The sequence below is a fragment of the Podarcis bocagei genome, assembly GCF_964188305.1.
Source record: "Podarcis bocagei genome assembly, chromosome: 2".
NCBI lineage: Eukaryota > Metazoa > Chordata > Lepidosauria > Squamata > Lacertidae > Podarcis > Podarcis bocagei.
This window is the reverse complement of record NC_138126.1, coordinates 21408659-21424993: the sequence shown is the minus strand read 5'-3', so window position 1 is coordinate 21424993 and position 16335 is coordinate 21408659. Positions and strand designations below refer to the sequence as shown.

General features: G+C 47.0%; 2 protein-coding genes and 1 long non-coding RNA gene across 3 annotated transcripts in view; all 3 read left to right on the top strand.

Annotated features, from left to right (window-relative positions):
* LOC308580425 (uncharacterized protein) overlaps window positions 1–16335 on the top strand; it is a 107803-nt gene that overhangs the window by 7709 nt on the left and 83759 nt on the right. The gene's annotated exons all lie outside the window — the stretch shown is intronic.
* On the top strand, window positions 2684–6892 carry LOC308579681 (uncharacterized protein; the record flags this gene model as incomplete). Its single annotated transcript, XM_081180617.1, has 4 exons — window positions 2684–2891; window positions 3130–3189; window positions 5560–6840; window positions 6882–6892. The coding sequence occupies exons 1-4, from the start codon at window positions 2792–2794 to the stop codon at window positions 6890–6892; spliced, it is 1452 nt and encodes a 483-aa protein (XP_081036743.1). The 5' UTR covers window positions 2684–2791.
* LOC308581332 lies at window positions 7105–9487 on the top strand. Its single transcript, XR_014004980.1, has 2 exons — window positions 7105–8283; window positions 8477–9487. It is a non-coding gene; the product is annotated as an uncharacterized lncRNA (long non-coding RNA).

Sequence of the window (16335 nt, the reverse complement as noted above, 5' to 3'; positions counted from 1 at the left end):
AGAAGATGGAGAAGAACTGAGAACTGTGAATACCATTTGGACAGAATGTGATCATTAAAGCAGCAGCAAGAGAGATGTTTGGATCCCTTTCTGAGCTCGAAGCATGTGTACCCCCAACAAAAATTTAAAAATTTGGCTGTGTAATTTGGAATTAATGTGATTTGATTGGTTTGTTAATAAAAATTATATTGAAAGAGATCATTCTATCATTTTTGAGATTGCATCCCAGTACAGCTTTTGCCACTCTTGTTGACTAAGAGGGCTACTCCATTTCTTCTATGGCAATCTTGTCCACAGTAGTAGATATGATGATCATCCAAACTGAATTTGCCCATTCCCGTCCATTTTTGTTCACTGATGCCCAGGATGTCAATACTTATTCTTGCCATCTCATTTTTGACCACATCCAGCTTACCATGGTTCATGAATCTTACATTCCAGGTTCCTATGCAATATTTTTCTTTGCAGCACTGGACTTTCCTTTCACTTCCAGGCACATCCGCAACTGAGCGACCTTTCGGCTTTGGCCCAGCTGCTTCATCAGCTCTGGATCTACTTGTACTTGTCCTCCACTCTTCCTCAGTTGCATGTTGGATGCCTTCCTACCTGAGGGGTTCATCTTCCAGCGTCATAACTTTTATACGACCATGGAATTTTCTCGGCAGGGATACTGGAGTGGCTTGCTGGTTCCTGCTCCAGGTGGACCATGTTTAGTCAAAACTCTCCACTTTGACTTGTCTGTCTTGGGTGGCCCTGCACGGCATAGCTCATAGCGTCTCTGAGTTATTTAAGCCCCTTTGCCATGACAAGGCAGTGATCCATGAAGGACACGGTCATTAAATATTACTTGGTACAGATCCTGATGTGTCAGATTATCAAATCATCTACATATTCTTATTGTCTTTCCTTACTAATTATTCTTCCATCCAGTACTTCACATTTTAATCTAGGCATATTAGCATATCTTTTTTTGAGCAATATTTTGCCATATATTCATCAAAACATTTCCACTCCTTTTTAAATTTTTGATTCGACTGATTTCTTATTATCGCAGTTAATTTTGCCAGAATTAAATATTCATTTAGTTTACAAATCCATTCCTCCTTTGTGGGTATAGTTTTTGACTTCCACCTAGCAGCAATCACTATTCTAGCAGCTGTACTTGCCTACGGAAAAATTCTCTCTCTCCCCCCCCCCCCCGTGGTATCTCATCATCTGTCAATTCAAGGAGATATGTCTCTGGTTTCTTTGTTATTGATATTTTCAACATCTTCTTTAGTTCTTTGTGTACTACTATCCAAAATTTATTAATTTCCTCACAACTCCACCACATATGTGGTCCAGGCATTGGTATTTATATAATTTCAAACAAAGCATTTCTATTTCAACCAATCATATACATCAGAGGTGTCCAAGCGCTGGACCGCAATTGACAGGTAGACCTCTGTGTTGTTTTGGGTCGATTGTGAGACCTTTGAAGGCCGCGCCCCCTTTCCGCAAGAACTTCTGCATATGCTCCTATTTCTGTTTTTGCTTGTTTTAATGTTTGTTGTTGCAAAAAGAATTAAATTTTTATTGCATCCCCCGCCTCCTTAAAAAAGTCCCTTTGCAGTTGCACGTTCCTGATATTCATCATCACCTCATTTTATTATAATACAGTGGTGCCCCGCAAGACGAAATTAATTCGTTCTGCAATTTTTGTCGTCTAGCGAATTTTTCGTCTTGCGAAGCACGAAATCCCATAGGAATGCATTGAAAATCATTTTCAATGATGAAAATTTTCAATTTTCAATATTTTCAACATCTTCTTTAGTTCTTTGTGTACTACTATCCAAAATTTCTTAATTTCCTCACACCTCCACCACATATGTGGCCCAGGCAGTGGTATTTATATAATTTCAAACAAAGCATTTCGGTTTCAACCAATCTTATACACCAGAGATGTCCAAGCACTGGACCGCAATTGACAGGTAGACCTCTGTGTTGCTTTGGGTCGATTGTGAGATCTTTGAAGGCCCTGCCCCCTTTCCACAAGAACTTCTGCACATGCTCCTGTTTATGTTTTTGCTCAGCAGTTCCTTGTTTTAATGTTTATTGTTGCCAAAAGAATCTAAATTTTTCTTGCGTCTCCCACCTCCTTAAAAAAGTCCCCTTACAGTTGCACATTCCTGATATTCATCATTACCTCATTTTATTATAATACACACGCACAACAAGAACTGACAATTTCTGCTGAATACGTTCTGATCCCTACCGCGTTCTGTGACATTGTGTTGGTGTGCATGTTGGGAACCTGTGTTACATGCAGCCATTTGCATCATGTGGCGACTCATGTTCCAGCTTTCAGCTGTATCTTTGTGATTCTCGTATTAGCTGTATTTGTGCCCCAATTGGGAGGTGGCAACTTGCAAAATAATCAGTTTAATAAAGCACAGGCTACCATAACTTCTGTATTAGAAGCACACTCAAGGATTTACAGAGATACACATTATCACATTTATTGTGGCCCTTTGGGCAACTGTCACAAGGCCACTACTGCCCATACCATGCCAGCCTTGGGAAGGGAGAAGGAAAGGCAGACGGAAGGAATTGCCAAAGGTGTTTGAAAATGGGTGGAGGCTCTTGGGAAGCGGGTGCCCAATAGGGGCTTCTAAAGGGGCAGAAGAATGTCTTGGGCAGAATTCCTTCAGGGTCTCTGAAACCCCATTTGCTTCTTCCTTCCTCCCAGGAAGCTACAACTTGCCTTGGCTTCTTTGCTCCTCAAGAAATTGAACCTGCAAACCTGGTCAGGATGGACGGAGGAAGATGGACAGCTGACCTGCTCAAGCTGTCTCCTGCATCCCTCCCTACGACCTCTGAGCATCCCCTCCCGGGACCCTCAGAGAAATCTGGTGAGTTTCAGGGGAGAGGAGATGGGGACATGGATGGCTGGATGGTGGAGGGAGAAAGAGGAAAAGATGGAGAGGAGACCAAAGGCAGGAAGGGCCAGGCAAGAAGAAAGAAGGAAGGAAGGGAGGGATGAGGCCTTTTTCAAAGCAGCTCTTTGTTTTTGGAATCCCTTTCATAAAGTAGTGGGGGCAGATTTTCTTTCTCTATGCTTTTAAATCTCTGGTGTTATTTCCACTGCAGGATTAAGTGACGAAAATGATGTTGCACACCAATCCAGAAAAATGGGTGAAGGGGGCTATGGTAATGCTTCCCGTTATTATGTATACTTCATATATTTAAATACCGTATTTTTTGCTCTATAACACGCACCAGACCATAACACGCACGTAGTTTTTAGAGGAGGAAAACAAGAAAAAAAATATTCTAAATGAAACAGTGGATGTATGATTTTTGTGGTTCATTCTGTGGCCACAGACATGTGATCTGACAGTGAGTTTAGAGTAGCCCAATGCAAAAATCCTGAGGATCCATGTGGATCCATGCTTTGTAACCACGTTTTTGCACCACTGCGACCCTAGGCAACAGTGGGTGCTTGATTTTTTTGGTGCAAGATGTAGCCATGGACATGCTATGTGATCTGATGGTGAATTTGGGGTGACCCAATGCAAAAATCCTGAGGATCCATGCTTTGTAACCACGTTTTTGCACCATTGTGGCCCCAGGCAACAGTGGGTACGTGATGTTTTTGGTACAGACTGTAGCCATGGACATGTAATGTGATCTAGTAATGTGAGCCAGTATGGTGTAATGTAATGTGAGCCAGTGTGGTGTAGTGGTTAAGAGCGACAGACTCCTAATCTGGGGAACTGGGTTCGCGTCTCCGCTCCTCCACATGCAGCTGCTGGGTGACCTTGGGCCAGTCAACTTCTTTGAAGTCTCTCAGCCCCACTCACCTCACAGAGTGTTTGTTGTGGGGGAGGAAGGGAAAGGAGAATGTTAGCTGCTTTGAGACTCCTTAAAGGGAGTGAAAGGCAGGATATCAAATCCAAACTCTTCTTCTTCTTCATCTGATGGTGAATTTGGGGTGACCCAATGAAAAAATCCTGAGGATCCATGTGGATCCGTGCTTTGTCACCACGTTTTAAATGGGGAGGGAAGGAAAAACACAGAAGGGACAAGGAGCACAAGAGGGGTGTGCAGAGAAGCAGCTGGCTAATAATGCAGGGGAGGGGTTTAACGGGGGGGGGAGGAAAGGAAGTCAAAAGTCCCCCCCCAAGCCAGCCCTCTCTCTCTCTCTTCCACCTGCATGTTTTTTGGCTGCCTGCGAGTCCCTAGAGCACGGAGAGGAGGAGGTGGTGGGCTGGAGCCTGCGCAGTGTGACTAGGAAAGAATTAGAAGGAAGGACTCGATCCTTTCCTTAACCCTCTGCTTTCCAGGAGGGCAGGGGATTCCCTGCTCTTTGTTGAGTTTGAGCAAACGCAGCAACAGAAGCAGGTGGGCAGTAAGATCCTGAGGTAGAATGCAGGAAAGCAGCAGCTTCCGCCTTCCCTCCGCCCGCCCGATCTTATTTTTGCCTATTTTTGCCCCTGCGCTCCGGCGAGTCAGCTCCAGGGACCACACATTCGCTCAATAACACGCACAGACATTTCCCCTTACTTTTTAGGAGAAAAAAATCTGCGTGTTATAGAGCATAAATTACGGTAGTTTATATTACTTTTATTTTTTTAAAGACTGGGTCAGAGTGATACATTCCACCAGCAGAAAAATACAGTGGATGCATGCACCTCCCCAGTTTCGTGGGCTTTCGGGACAAAGGACCTGTTATCATGACACATAGTTCATGTGGCTGGAGGCTCTACACATAGTATTGGGCATATGAAGACCAAGTGGCACCAGCTTTCCTAATCAAGAGTCCCCTTTGTCAGACTGCAGCCCACAAAAGCTTAAGCCATAATACATTTATGTGCCTTTCAGGGCTGCAGAAGATGAATTAATAGAAGCATAGTTAATCTATGGACTTCTATCCTACTGGAAACAGTGACTGCCAGCAAGTTGGATATCTTGAAAAAAAGGGATTAGGATGGTGTCTGTGCTCTGCGCTTGCGGTCCTAGGCAATAATTCTTCATTATACTAGTTTCTGGAAAGCACAGGAAAGCAGAGGGCTTTTGGGCTGAAATCTTGCTTGCTGGTTTCCTACAGGCATCTGCTTGGCTACTGTGAAAACAGGGTGCTGGACTGGGTGGGCCTTTACCCAATGCAGAAGGCTTTGTTTAGGTTCTAATATATTGCAATATTTTTACACTTACATGTTACATAACAACAGTTCAGTTTTACTTCTTACTCATAGGAGAGACTGCTATTGGAGCCTGTGATCCTTTCCTCACTTGAAAAAGAAAAAGACAGATGTTTCTTATAAGCCAGTTCCACCGTAGATCTCTATTATAAAATGATGGTGCTTTCTTAAGTGTGAATGGAGTGATCATGGGTTTCTCTTGCCATTATCTCATCTGCATTCCTAAAAATTTGGAACATGGAGAGGACAGTTGAGAATGGAGAGGGTGTTAAAATAAGAGAAGGTGCACATGGGAATTGACGTGTGTTCAGTTCCTTTCTTGTCTTTCATAGAAGTCTAACAGGATTCTCTCTCCCCCGACCCCTCTCCCAAACAGGTGAGGAAGACGATGGTCAGAATTCTACGGAGCCATCTGTGAATTCATTGGGAAGAACAAAGAAACAGTTTAAATGCAGGGAATGTGGAATGTGCTTTAGTCACTTTGGAAGACTGAGGATACACCAACAAACTCACACAGGAGAGAATCCATTTAAATGCATTGAATGTGGAAAGAGCTTCAGTCATACTGGCAATCTTAGAACACATCAACGAACTCACACGGGGGAGAAACCATTTAAATGCATTGAATGTGGAAAGAGCTTCAGTCATACTGGCAATCTTAGAACACATCAACGAACTCACACGGGGGAGAAACCATTTCAGTGCACTGAATGTGGAAAGAGCTTCAGTCGTAGTGGAGACGTTAGAATACATCAACGAACTCACACTGGGGAAAAACCATTTAAATGCATTGAATGTGGAAAAATCTTCAGTCATAGGGGAGCCCTCAGAACACATCAACGAAGTCACACGGGGGAGAAACCATTTAAATGCATTGAATGTGGAAAAATCTTCAGTCGTAGTGGAGACCTTAGAATACATCAACGTACTCACACTGGGGAAAAACCAATTAAATGCATTGAATGTGGAAAGAGCTTCAATCGTAGTGGAGCCCTTAGAATACATCAACGAACTCACACTGGGGAGAAACCATATAAATGTATTGAATGTGGAAAGAGGTTCAGCCAGAGTGGAACCCTCAGTACACATCAACGAACTCACGCGGGAGAGAAACCATTTAAATGCATTGAATGTGGAAAGAGCTTCAGTCATAGTGGAGTCCTTAGAATACATCAACAAACTCACACAGGGGAGAAACCATTTCAATGCATTGAATGTGGAAAGAGCTTCATTCATAGTGGAATCCTTAGAATACATCAACGAACTCACACAGGGGAGAAACCATTTAAATGCATTGAATGTGGAAAGAGCTTCAATCGTAGTGGAGCCCTTAGAATACATCAACGAACTCACACAGAGGAGAAACCATTTGAATGTACTGAATGTGGAAAGGGCTTCAGTGAGATTGGATCCCTCAGAAAACACCAAGAAACTCACATGGGAGAGAAGCCATTTAAATGCATGGAATGTGGAAAGAACTTCAGTGAAAGTGGAACACTTAGAATACATCAACGAACTCACATAGGGGAGAAACCATTTAAATGTATTGAATGTGGAAAGCGCTTTAGTTGTAGTGGAGACTTTAGAATACATCAACGAACTCACACCGGGGAGAAACCATTTAAATGTATTGAATGTAGAAAGAGCTTCAGTCATAGTGGAGCCCTAAGAAAACATCAACGTACTCACACGGGGGAGAAACCGTTTAAATGTATGGAGTGTGGAAAGGGCTTCAGTCAAAATGGAGCCCTTAGAATACATCAACGAACTCACACGGGGGAGAAACCGTTTAAATGTATGGAGTGTGGAAAGGGCTTCAGTCAAAATGGAGCCCTTAGAATACATCAACAAACTCACAGGGCAGAAACCATTTAAATTTATGGAGTGTGGAAAGAGCTTCAGTCAAAATGGAGCCCTTAGAATACATCAACAAACTCACAGGGCAGAAACCATTTAAATTTATGGAGTGTGGAAAGAGCTTCAGTTGTAGTGGAGACCTTAATATTCATGAGCGAATTCACACAGGTGAAAAGCCATATAAATGTATGCAGCGTTCAACTCAAGTATCACTACTTAATTCACATCAAGAAACTCATAAAGGCAGAAATCAATTTTAAATACATGGAACCCGTGTGATGTTCTGGTTTTTGTATTTAAATTTGTATACACATATATATGTATTAAAGTAATGAAGGTCACATATACTTGATGTACAAAAGAAGTTGCAAGTTGTTGCTAGATAAATGGGGGAAGTGTGAATATGGAATGCTCAAGGTATGTGATGAATCTGTTGAGTTTCGACCTCCGCCCTTCAATGCCAAAATGATGGGCTGCCCTTGTCTTGTGGATCAGCATCTTTCAGGCTTGAGGGAATTGCCTTCCTTCCCCCTTGGCCGTAGATAAGCAGAACAAAGGAAAAGGGGTCTTCTTACCAGTTAGAAGCTTTAATGATCCCAGCGAGAGAACAAAAACCTGTCTTCTAGGAATGGCAGTGCTCCCAATTAAGAGGTCTACCCCTTTTCATCCCTAGTCACCCCCGTCACTTCTGCATCTCGTAACCTCAGCTCATACACTCTGTGCTTTCTGTCCTGCCACTTTCGCAACTCTCCTTGAACTTGGGGAAAGCGGAGGGATGTTTTCCAGACACAGTGAATCTGTTAACTCTCTCATGTTTCTTCTGCAAGGTGTTCCCCATCCAGTATTTCCCAGCTTCTGCCTTCTGAACTATGTTCCTCTGCAAACCACTGTTTCAAATCTATACAGTCCTCCTGCTCCTGGGAAGATTCATGGGGAGGCTCCCACGGATGCGCCTCAGTGCTGCTTTCCTCAGCTGGGTCCCTGGTTAGGTTAGGGTTTAGGGGAGAAAGCATGGGTCTGGCCCTTGGGTGGGGGCGAGGGGAGAAGGGAAGAGAAGTAGAGGCGATGCTTCTTTTTCCACGCAAGGCTAGTTCTTGTTTCTCCCAAGTACGCGCCTGTAATCAGCGAGCGTGCATTTAGCAGGAGTGCATCCCTTTGTCTCATAGCCTAAGATGCTTCAGGAGGCATTAGGGCGAAGCGTGTGTATCACACATGTGCTGTGAGAGCAATGGTGGGGGGGACGGTAAATAACTGTCGGGGTGCTTAAAAGGAGGCTTTTGTTTCATGAGAGGGGGTGGGGGAGGAGAGCCTTAGCAATGCCGACCAGAAAGAGCCAAGCGTGCCTATAGGATACATGTGGTTGCTACTCTGAATTTGAAGATGGGTAGTGGTAGTGGAAAATGCTTCTGCTAAAAGCAGATCTAGGGAAGATTAAGTTAATTGCAACCTTAAACACACTTGGGTCCCATTAGAGAGGATCCTCATGAGGCCGGAGGAACATCACCCGGTTGTGAGGTGTAATGTCCACCACTCCCTGCAAGGCCTTTCCCACCTGGCCTAGGGGGTGGGGTGTAGGGATGATCGTGGAGTGGGCAGTGGGGTCCGGAGGGAGCGCACTGCACCAGCAGGCAGCCACAGTCTGCCTGCACGCATGACCTTGGGGTGCGGGGCACCCGCCCCCCAGACAAGCCACACCTGTCTGAACATCGTTCCCTCTGTCTAACCTTTTGCAGTCTCAGTACTCTGCGGTGTCCTGTCTGTAACCTTTGTCTCTGAGACCTTTTGTCTCCTTCATCATACACTGTGCAAGGGGGAAATGACGCGGTGGAAACAGGTGCCAAAATAACTTTGTACCACCCCACGATCTCAGGACCGGAAGATATGCAAAGGTCACAGCCCAAAATGTATCTGCTTGGGTTTGCATATTTGTCTCAATAAAAGGAGGCTCCACAGGGCTGGCCAGCAGCTTGCATGCAGCTCACCTGTGTGCAGCTCACCTGCATTATCAACTCCCTGCCTCATGTCCTTCACTTCAGTGGGGCCCAGACTCACCCAGCCCTACTATGTTAAATTTGTATTCTGTAGTTGACCTCCTTTGCAATGTTTTATTTTGAAATCTTTTTAGATAATATTTTAGATTTCTCATATGTTGCTTTGAATGTATATTCTATACAGTAGTAAGTTGGGACAAAAATGTTATGTCCTGAAGTTCTCACCCTGGGCCAGCACGGGGATACTGTAGATAGTTATGCAAATGAAGGATCGAAAGTGGCATTCAGTGATTGGATAGTTTGTATGCAAATGAAGGATCGAAAGTGACGTTCAGTGATTGGATAGTTTTAGAAAGTTGCAACAGTTACGATTGTTCTGGAGCTCTATATAAGCAGGCTGACTGAGCTCAGTTCAGTTCTGTTCCAGCTTACAAATAAAGAGCTGCTTTGGAAGAATCGCTGTGTCATCTGATATGTTCGCCCATAACCTAACAGTGGCGACGAGGATGGGATCGATGGACATCAGAGCACAGCCGGATGTGGCCATCCTCTGGACTGAGCTGAATCACTGAGCAAAATCACTTAACAGAAGCAATTCAGAGCTGACTGTTCTGGCTAGAGCACTGTGTTCCATCCATCGCCCTTCACGCCGGCATCAGAATCATGGCTTCACTTGTACCTCTACCGCTGTTTCCGCCAGCCTCTGAATCATGGGACTCCTACCTTGCTCGGTTTGACTGCTTCCTTCAAGCCAATGAGCTGACAGCAGTATCAAAGGAACGGAAGCGGGGCTTATTCCTCAGCCTCTGTGGGCCTGAGGCGTTCGAGATGGCCCGAGCATTGCTTGAGCCTGAAGCAGTCCAGGCAACACCATGGGACACGATTCAAGAGAAGCTCCGAAACCACTACGCACCAAAGCCGTCCAGGATTGCTGCCTGCCATGTGTTTTACCACCAGAACCAGGCAGAGGGGGAGTCAATCAACAACTACACCACCGCCCTCTGACAGGCTGCAATGCACTGTGAGTTCCGAGGCTTAGACGATGCCCTGATGAATCGAATCATCTGCGGGGTCTGGGACATCCATCTGCAACGGCGTCTCCGCGCCAAGCCAGACCTCACACTGCAGAAAGCCATTGAGGAGGCCGTGGCCAGCAGCCCGCCTCTTGCTAGGAAGCTAGTTCTAGTGCATCACGAAGAGGCCAGCAGTGATGAGGCATCCTCCAGTGAAGACGATGACGTGCACCACACAAAGCGGGAGCACAGGAAGTTCCAACAGAAGTCCAAGGGCCAACCGGAATGTGCCGGCTGCGGAGGCAACCATTCCCGTGCCAAGTGTTGATTCAGAGACGCCATCTGTCGGACGTGTTCCAGAAGGGGCCACATCGCTAAGGTCTGCCGATCGGCTCCGTCTGACACACACACCCCTTCACCGACTCGCAAGTCTTCACTCCAATCTGCCAAGGAAAGCTGTTTCGCTCTCACCAACTGCCGCTGCCCGTCTGGAACCACAATTGGCCAAACCGACTTGCCTACGCGACGCAAGCTGAACGTCACGGTGCTCATTGAAGGAGCTCCATTTGACATGGTCTGCCCTGTCCATCATGTCTTGGAGCACCATCAAAAGACTGGTACCCAGAGTGTCCAAAAGGCAACTCGATTCTCACCGTGTACACCTGAGAGAATACCAGGGAAACGACATTCCCGTGGTAGGCGTTGGCCGGTTCCGGATCGCCTTCAAGGACTTTTCGGGCCTGCTCTGACTGGTGGTGGTCGAAGGTCAGCGGCCAAGCCTCCTAGGGCTAGTCTGGTTTGATGCCCTCGGCCTGGAAGTCACCGGCATCAACTGCATCTCTAACGCAGAGACTGAGGGTCTGGTCAAAGACTTTGCCGAGGTTTTTGACGGCACTTTGGGGCAATATACAGGTACGCCCATCTCCTTTAGCCTTGATCCACAAGTCGCCCCCATCAAGCTAAAGCAACGCTGGGTTCCCTTTGCTCTCAAGGCTAAGGTGGAGAAACAACTGGACAAGCTGATCGCCCAAGGAGTTTTGGAGCCGGTTGACCACGCCAAGTGGGAAACCCCCATCACGCCTGTCAAGCCAGACGGGTCGGTGAGAATCTGCGCCGACTACAAGTGCACGATCAACAAGGCACTTCAGCAGCACGCTGTTGTTCAACACCTGCTGCATTCCTTGGGTGAGGGTAAGGTCTTTGCTAAGCTGGACCTTGCCCAAGGCTATCAATATCTGCCCTTTGATGATGCCACTGCTGAAGCCCAGACCCACCGAGGGGCATTTCGTTGCCGCCGTTTGCAGTTCGGGGTGAGTGTGGCCCCTGGCATCTTCCAAAGCCTTATGGAGCGTCTCCTGCAAGGGCTTCTGGGCGTGGTACCATATTTTGATGACGTCTTGGTGTTCGCAGACTCACACCAGCAGCTGTTCCGAGTGCCTCCGTGCCATGCTGACCAGGTTCCAAGAGGCCGGGCTCAAGGTAAAGAGGGAGAAGTGCCAGATCGCTGTTCCACAGGTGGAGTTCCTGGGCTATCATATTGACGCCTCCGGCCTTCACCTGACCACATCCAAGATCCGCGCTATCCAGCAGGCCCCCATCCCAAAGAACAAGATGGAGTTGCAGGCGTTCCTGGGACTGCTGAACTTTTATAACATGTTCCTGCTCCACAAAGCCACGGTGGCTGAGCCTCTTCACCAACTCCTCAGCACAAAGACACCTTGGTCCTGGGGTCATCGGGAGACGGCCGCCTTCAATGCAGTCAAGGCTCTCCTTTCATTGGACAGTGTGCTGGTACAGTACAGTGAAGCCAGGCCGCTGGTCCTTGCCTGCGACGCCTCACCTTTTGGCATTGGCACTGTCCTTAGTCACCGTTTTCCAGACGGAAGAGAAGCACCGCTCGCCTACTTTTCCAGGACGCTATCTCCAACGGAACGGAATTACAGCCAGCTCGACAAGGAGGCACTGGCACTTGTGGCTGGAATGAAGAGGTTCCATGAATACCTCTACGGCAGGACTTTCAACCTCATCACCGACCACAAGCCGCTCCTGGGCCTCCTCGCCAGTGATTGACCAACTCCACCGGTCCTCTCGCCGCGCATGCTGCAATGGACTGTTTTCCTGGCTGCCTACCACTACCGGCTCGTCCATTGCCCGGGGAAATCGATGGGCCATGCCGACACCCTCAGCCGTTGCCCTCTTCCAGCGTTTGTGGAAGACCCGGCTCCAGCTTCATCACTGCTCCTGATTGAGGATCTTCCGGCAGCGCCTGTATCGGCTGCCACTGTGGCCTCCGCACCTGCCCAGGATCACACCATCAGCCGTGTGCTCAACTGGGTGTGGAGGGGGTGGCCACAAGGGCCTTTTGCATCGGAGTTCCAGCCCTTCACAACCAGACAACATGAACTCTCGGCTCATCGCAGCTGTCTGCTGTGGGGAGACCGCGTCGTGATTCCCCAAAGACTCCGTCAACGTGTGCTGGAGGCTCTGCACGTTGGCCACCCGGGAATTGACAAAATGAAGGCGTTGGCTCGGTGTTAGGTCTGGTGGCCTAAAATGGACGATGCCATCACTGCCTGGGTTTCCACCTGTCAAGTGTGCCAAGAATCGAGGCCTGCACCACCGGCAGCTAAGGGACACACCTGGGAAACACCCAAGACACCCTGGTCGAGGGTGCACATCGATCTGGCCAGCCCCTTTCACGGCCGGACTTTTATGGTAGTGGTGGACACCTATTCCAAATGGCTGGAGGTGGCCCTGATGCCCTCCACCACTACCGAGGCCGTCATCCGGGTGCTGCGAGGCCTGTTTGCAACGCATGGGTGTCCTGATGTCCTTGTCTCTGACAATGGACCACAGTTCACATCAGGCGCTTTTGAGCGGTATCTTTTGGGACTGGGCATCCGCCATGCCCTAACGGCACCATTTCATCCATCCAGCGACGGGCAAGCAGAGAGAATGGTGCGCTCAGCAAAAGAGGCACTGGCGCGCCTGGACCAGGGAGACTGGCACGAGCGGGTTGCCAAATACTTGTTCGTACAACACATCACCCCTCATGCGGCCACAGGGCGGAGTCCTGCTGAACTGCTTATGGGCCGCCGCCTCAGGTCCCCGCTCAACCGGCTGCACCCAGACTTTGCTGTGCCCGAACCCCCATGCTGTGCCAACGCGCCATGGTCATTTGTTCCCAGAAACCATGTCTTTGCCCGGAACTTTGTGGGGGACATTCCTTGGGTGCTAGCAACAGTAGTGGTAGTTACTGGACCTCGCTCGAAGAGGTGGCACTCGAAGACGGATGCTTGTGGTGCCGGCACATAGACCAGCTTAGGTGCAGGGTTGGGGACTTGGACACTACCGTGGTGCCCCCAACTGCGCTCGTGGCTCTGGAACAGACACTTACAGATGGTGAGGCTCCACCTACACCTCCCTCGCAAACTGCCAGCATGGAACTGAACCAAGCCTCTTCAGAGGGTCTGCCAGACTTACCACAGACTCAGACCACTCCACTTGCGGAGGTTCCACCCACAGCAGCGGATCCAGGGGACTTGGTTTCAATGCTACCTAGGGTCGCACCACAGCCTCAGCAAGAATTGGGTGGCCCCCCGGACTTGGCTACCAGTCCCCAGTGGTCTGGAAGAGTTTCCAAGTGCCCAACTTATTTAAAGGACTATGTTGTTGGACATGTATCACTGTTGGTCTAAGTATGTGAAATGTAACCGATATGCTTTTGTGCCTAATTGAACCATTACGTGTAGTGCTGTATATAAGAAAACCATTACGATTGTAACTAACATCTTATCTCGGTGGGGAGGGGTGTTATGTACTGAAGTTCTCACCCTGGGCCAGCAGGGGGATACTGTAGATAGTTATGCAAATGAAGGATCAAAAGTGACGTTCAGTGATTCGATAGTTTGTATGCAAATGAAAGATCGAAAGTGACGTTCAGTGATTCAATAGTTTTAAAAAGTTGCAACAGTTATGATTGTTCTGGAGCTCTATATAAGCAGGCTGACTGAGCTCCTCAGTTCACTTCTGTTCCAGCTTACAAATAAAGAGCTGCTTTGGAAGAATCGCTGTGTCGTCTGATATGTTCGCCCACAACCTAACAAAAAACACCTCGGGTGACAAACACTTCAGGTTACAAACTCTACTAACCCGGAGTTAGTACCTCGGGTTGAGAACTTTATCTCAGGATGAAAAGGGAAATTGTGTGGTGGCAGCGGGAGGCCCCATTAGCAAAAGCGCACCTCAGGTTAAGAACAGTTTCATGTTAAGAATGGACCTCCAGAACCAATTAAGTTCTTAACCCGAGGTACCACTGTATTTCACTTTTTTCAAATTGTTTTATTTATGTTTTATTGATATTTGCTTTAACCCACTTTGAAGTTATTTTAAAAAAATATAAAGGGTATAGAAATTAAACAAACAAAAAATAAATAAATGTATAGAGCAGGGATATCCAACGTGGGGTTGCTCACATGTTGGGCAACAGCTCTTATAAGCCTCAGCCCGTACGGCCAAGGTTGATGGGAGTTGTAGTTCAAAAGCTCAGGGGTGGAAAATCTCATGTTTCTTACAACTTTTCATTATGAATAATTATAGGCAAAACTTTTGATGATTCAGAGCTCATTTTTAGCTTCCAGGAGCAGCTGGTCACTTCTGCTTTATAAACAAACTCAAATATATTGACACACTTTACATTAAAATTAAATTTCAGAAGAGAGACAAACAATTTTTTTTTAAAAAGCCATTTTTTAACTTTACAAACCATTATCTTCTCAATCCAAGATTTGCTTTTCATATGTATAAAAATACTTGGTTAGCAAGGGGGGGTACAGAAATAATAATAAAAAAGCGACAATAAAAGCATTATCAGCATTTAAAAAGAAATGCTAGTGGATGTTCTTCTGCAAGCTGTTCCCCATCCAGTATCTCCCAGCTTCTGCCTTCTGAACTATGTTCCTTTGCAAATCACTTTTCCAAATCTATACAGTCCTCCTGCTCCTGGGAAGAATCCGGGGAGGGGGATTTTCCCACAAATGCCTCGGTGCAGCTCTCCTCAGCTGGGTCCCTGGTTAGGTTTTGGTTTGGGGGAGAAAGCATGGGCCTGGCCCTTGGGCTGGGGCGAGGGGAGAAGGGAAGAGAAGTACAGTGGTACCTCGGGTTATACATGCTTCAGGTTACATACGCCTCAGGTTAGATTCCGCTAACCCAGAAATAGTACCTCGGGTTAAGAACTTTACTTCAGGATGAGAACAGGCGGCGCAGCAGCAGTGGGAGGCCCATTAGCTAAAGTGGTGTTTCAGGTTAAGAACAGTTTCAGTTTAAGAACGGACCTCTGGAATGAATTAAGTACTTAACCCGAGGTACCACTGTAGAGGGGATGCTTCTTTTTCCTTGCAAGGCTAGTTCTTGTTTCTCCTGAGTGCGCGCCTGTAATCAGCAAGCGTGCTTTTAACTGGAGTGCATCCCTTTGTCTTGGAGTGCAAGATGATTCAGGAGGCCTGTGGCGTTTGCTTCCTAGGATGGGTCATAAGGAAAGGGTTAAAAAGGGTGTGATGTGATTGGCCAGTGAGAATGCAGGGGGGGAGTAAAAGTTAGAGTGGGAGATTTTGAAAGTCAGTTGAGGTTTGGGAATTGGAGAAGGAAGAGGGAGGAATAGGCAGTGGGTTGGTTGAGTTGTATTGTGAGAGAGTAAGAGGAATTGTTAGGTTGAGTCAGATAGATAGTTGGAATAATCAGTTTGGAGTTGTTAGGAACTAAGATTAAGAAACTGACAAGAGAAAAATAAACTGAAACCATACGCTTGTTCCTGCATTTAAAAATAAACTTGATTATTTGTTAATGTTAACAACTGTCTGGACTCCGTGTGTCTCCGAGAGAAGCGGGGTGGGGGCAGCGAAGAAAGCAATCACGGTGGTGGCACAGGGTCAATAGACCTTCAAACGTCCGGGGGCCCTGTGTGACCGCCATAAGGCCTTAGAGCGAAGCACGTGTATCTCACATGTGCCTTGAGAGCAATGGAGGAGGGACAGTCGGGGTGCTTAAAAGTAAGCTGTTGTTTCATGGGGGCGGGGAGAGTCTTAACGAAGTCGAAAAGGAAGAGCCAACCGCGCCTACAGGATACGTGTGCTTGCTACTCTGATTTGGAAGATGGGCAGTGCAAGTGGCACATGCTTGTGTAAAAGCAGATCTAATGAAGATTAAGTTAATGGCAACCTTTTTTAAAATTAATATTCTTCATTGATTAAAAAAATGCATGTCTATACAAACATTATGTACAATCTCTTAACA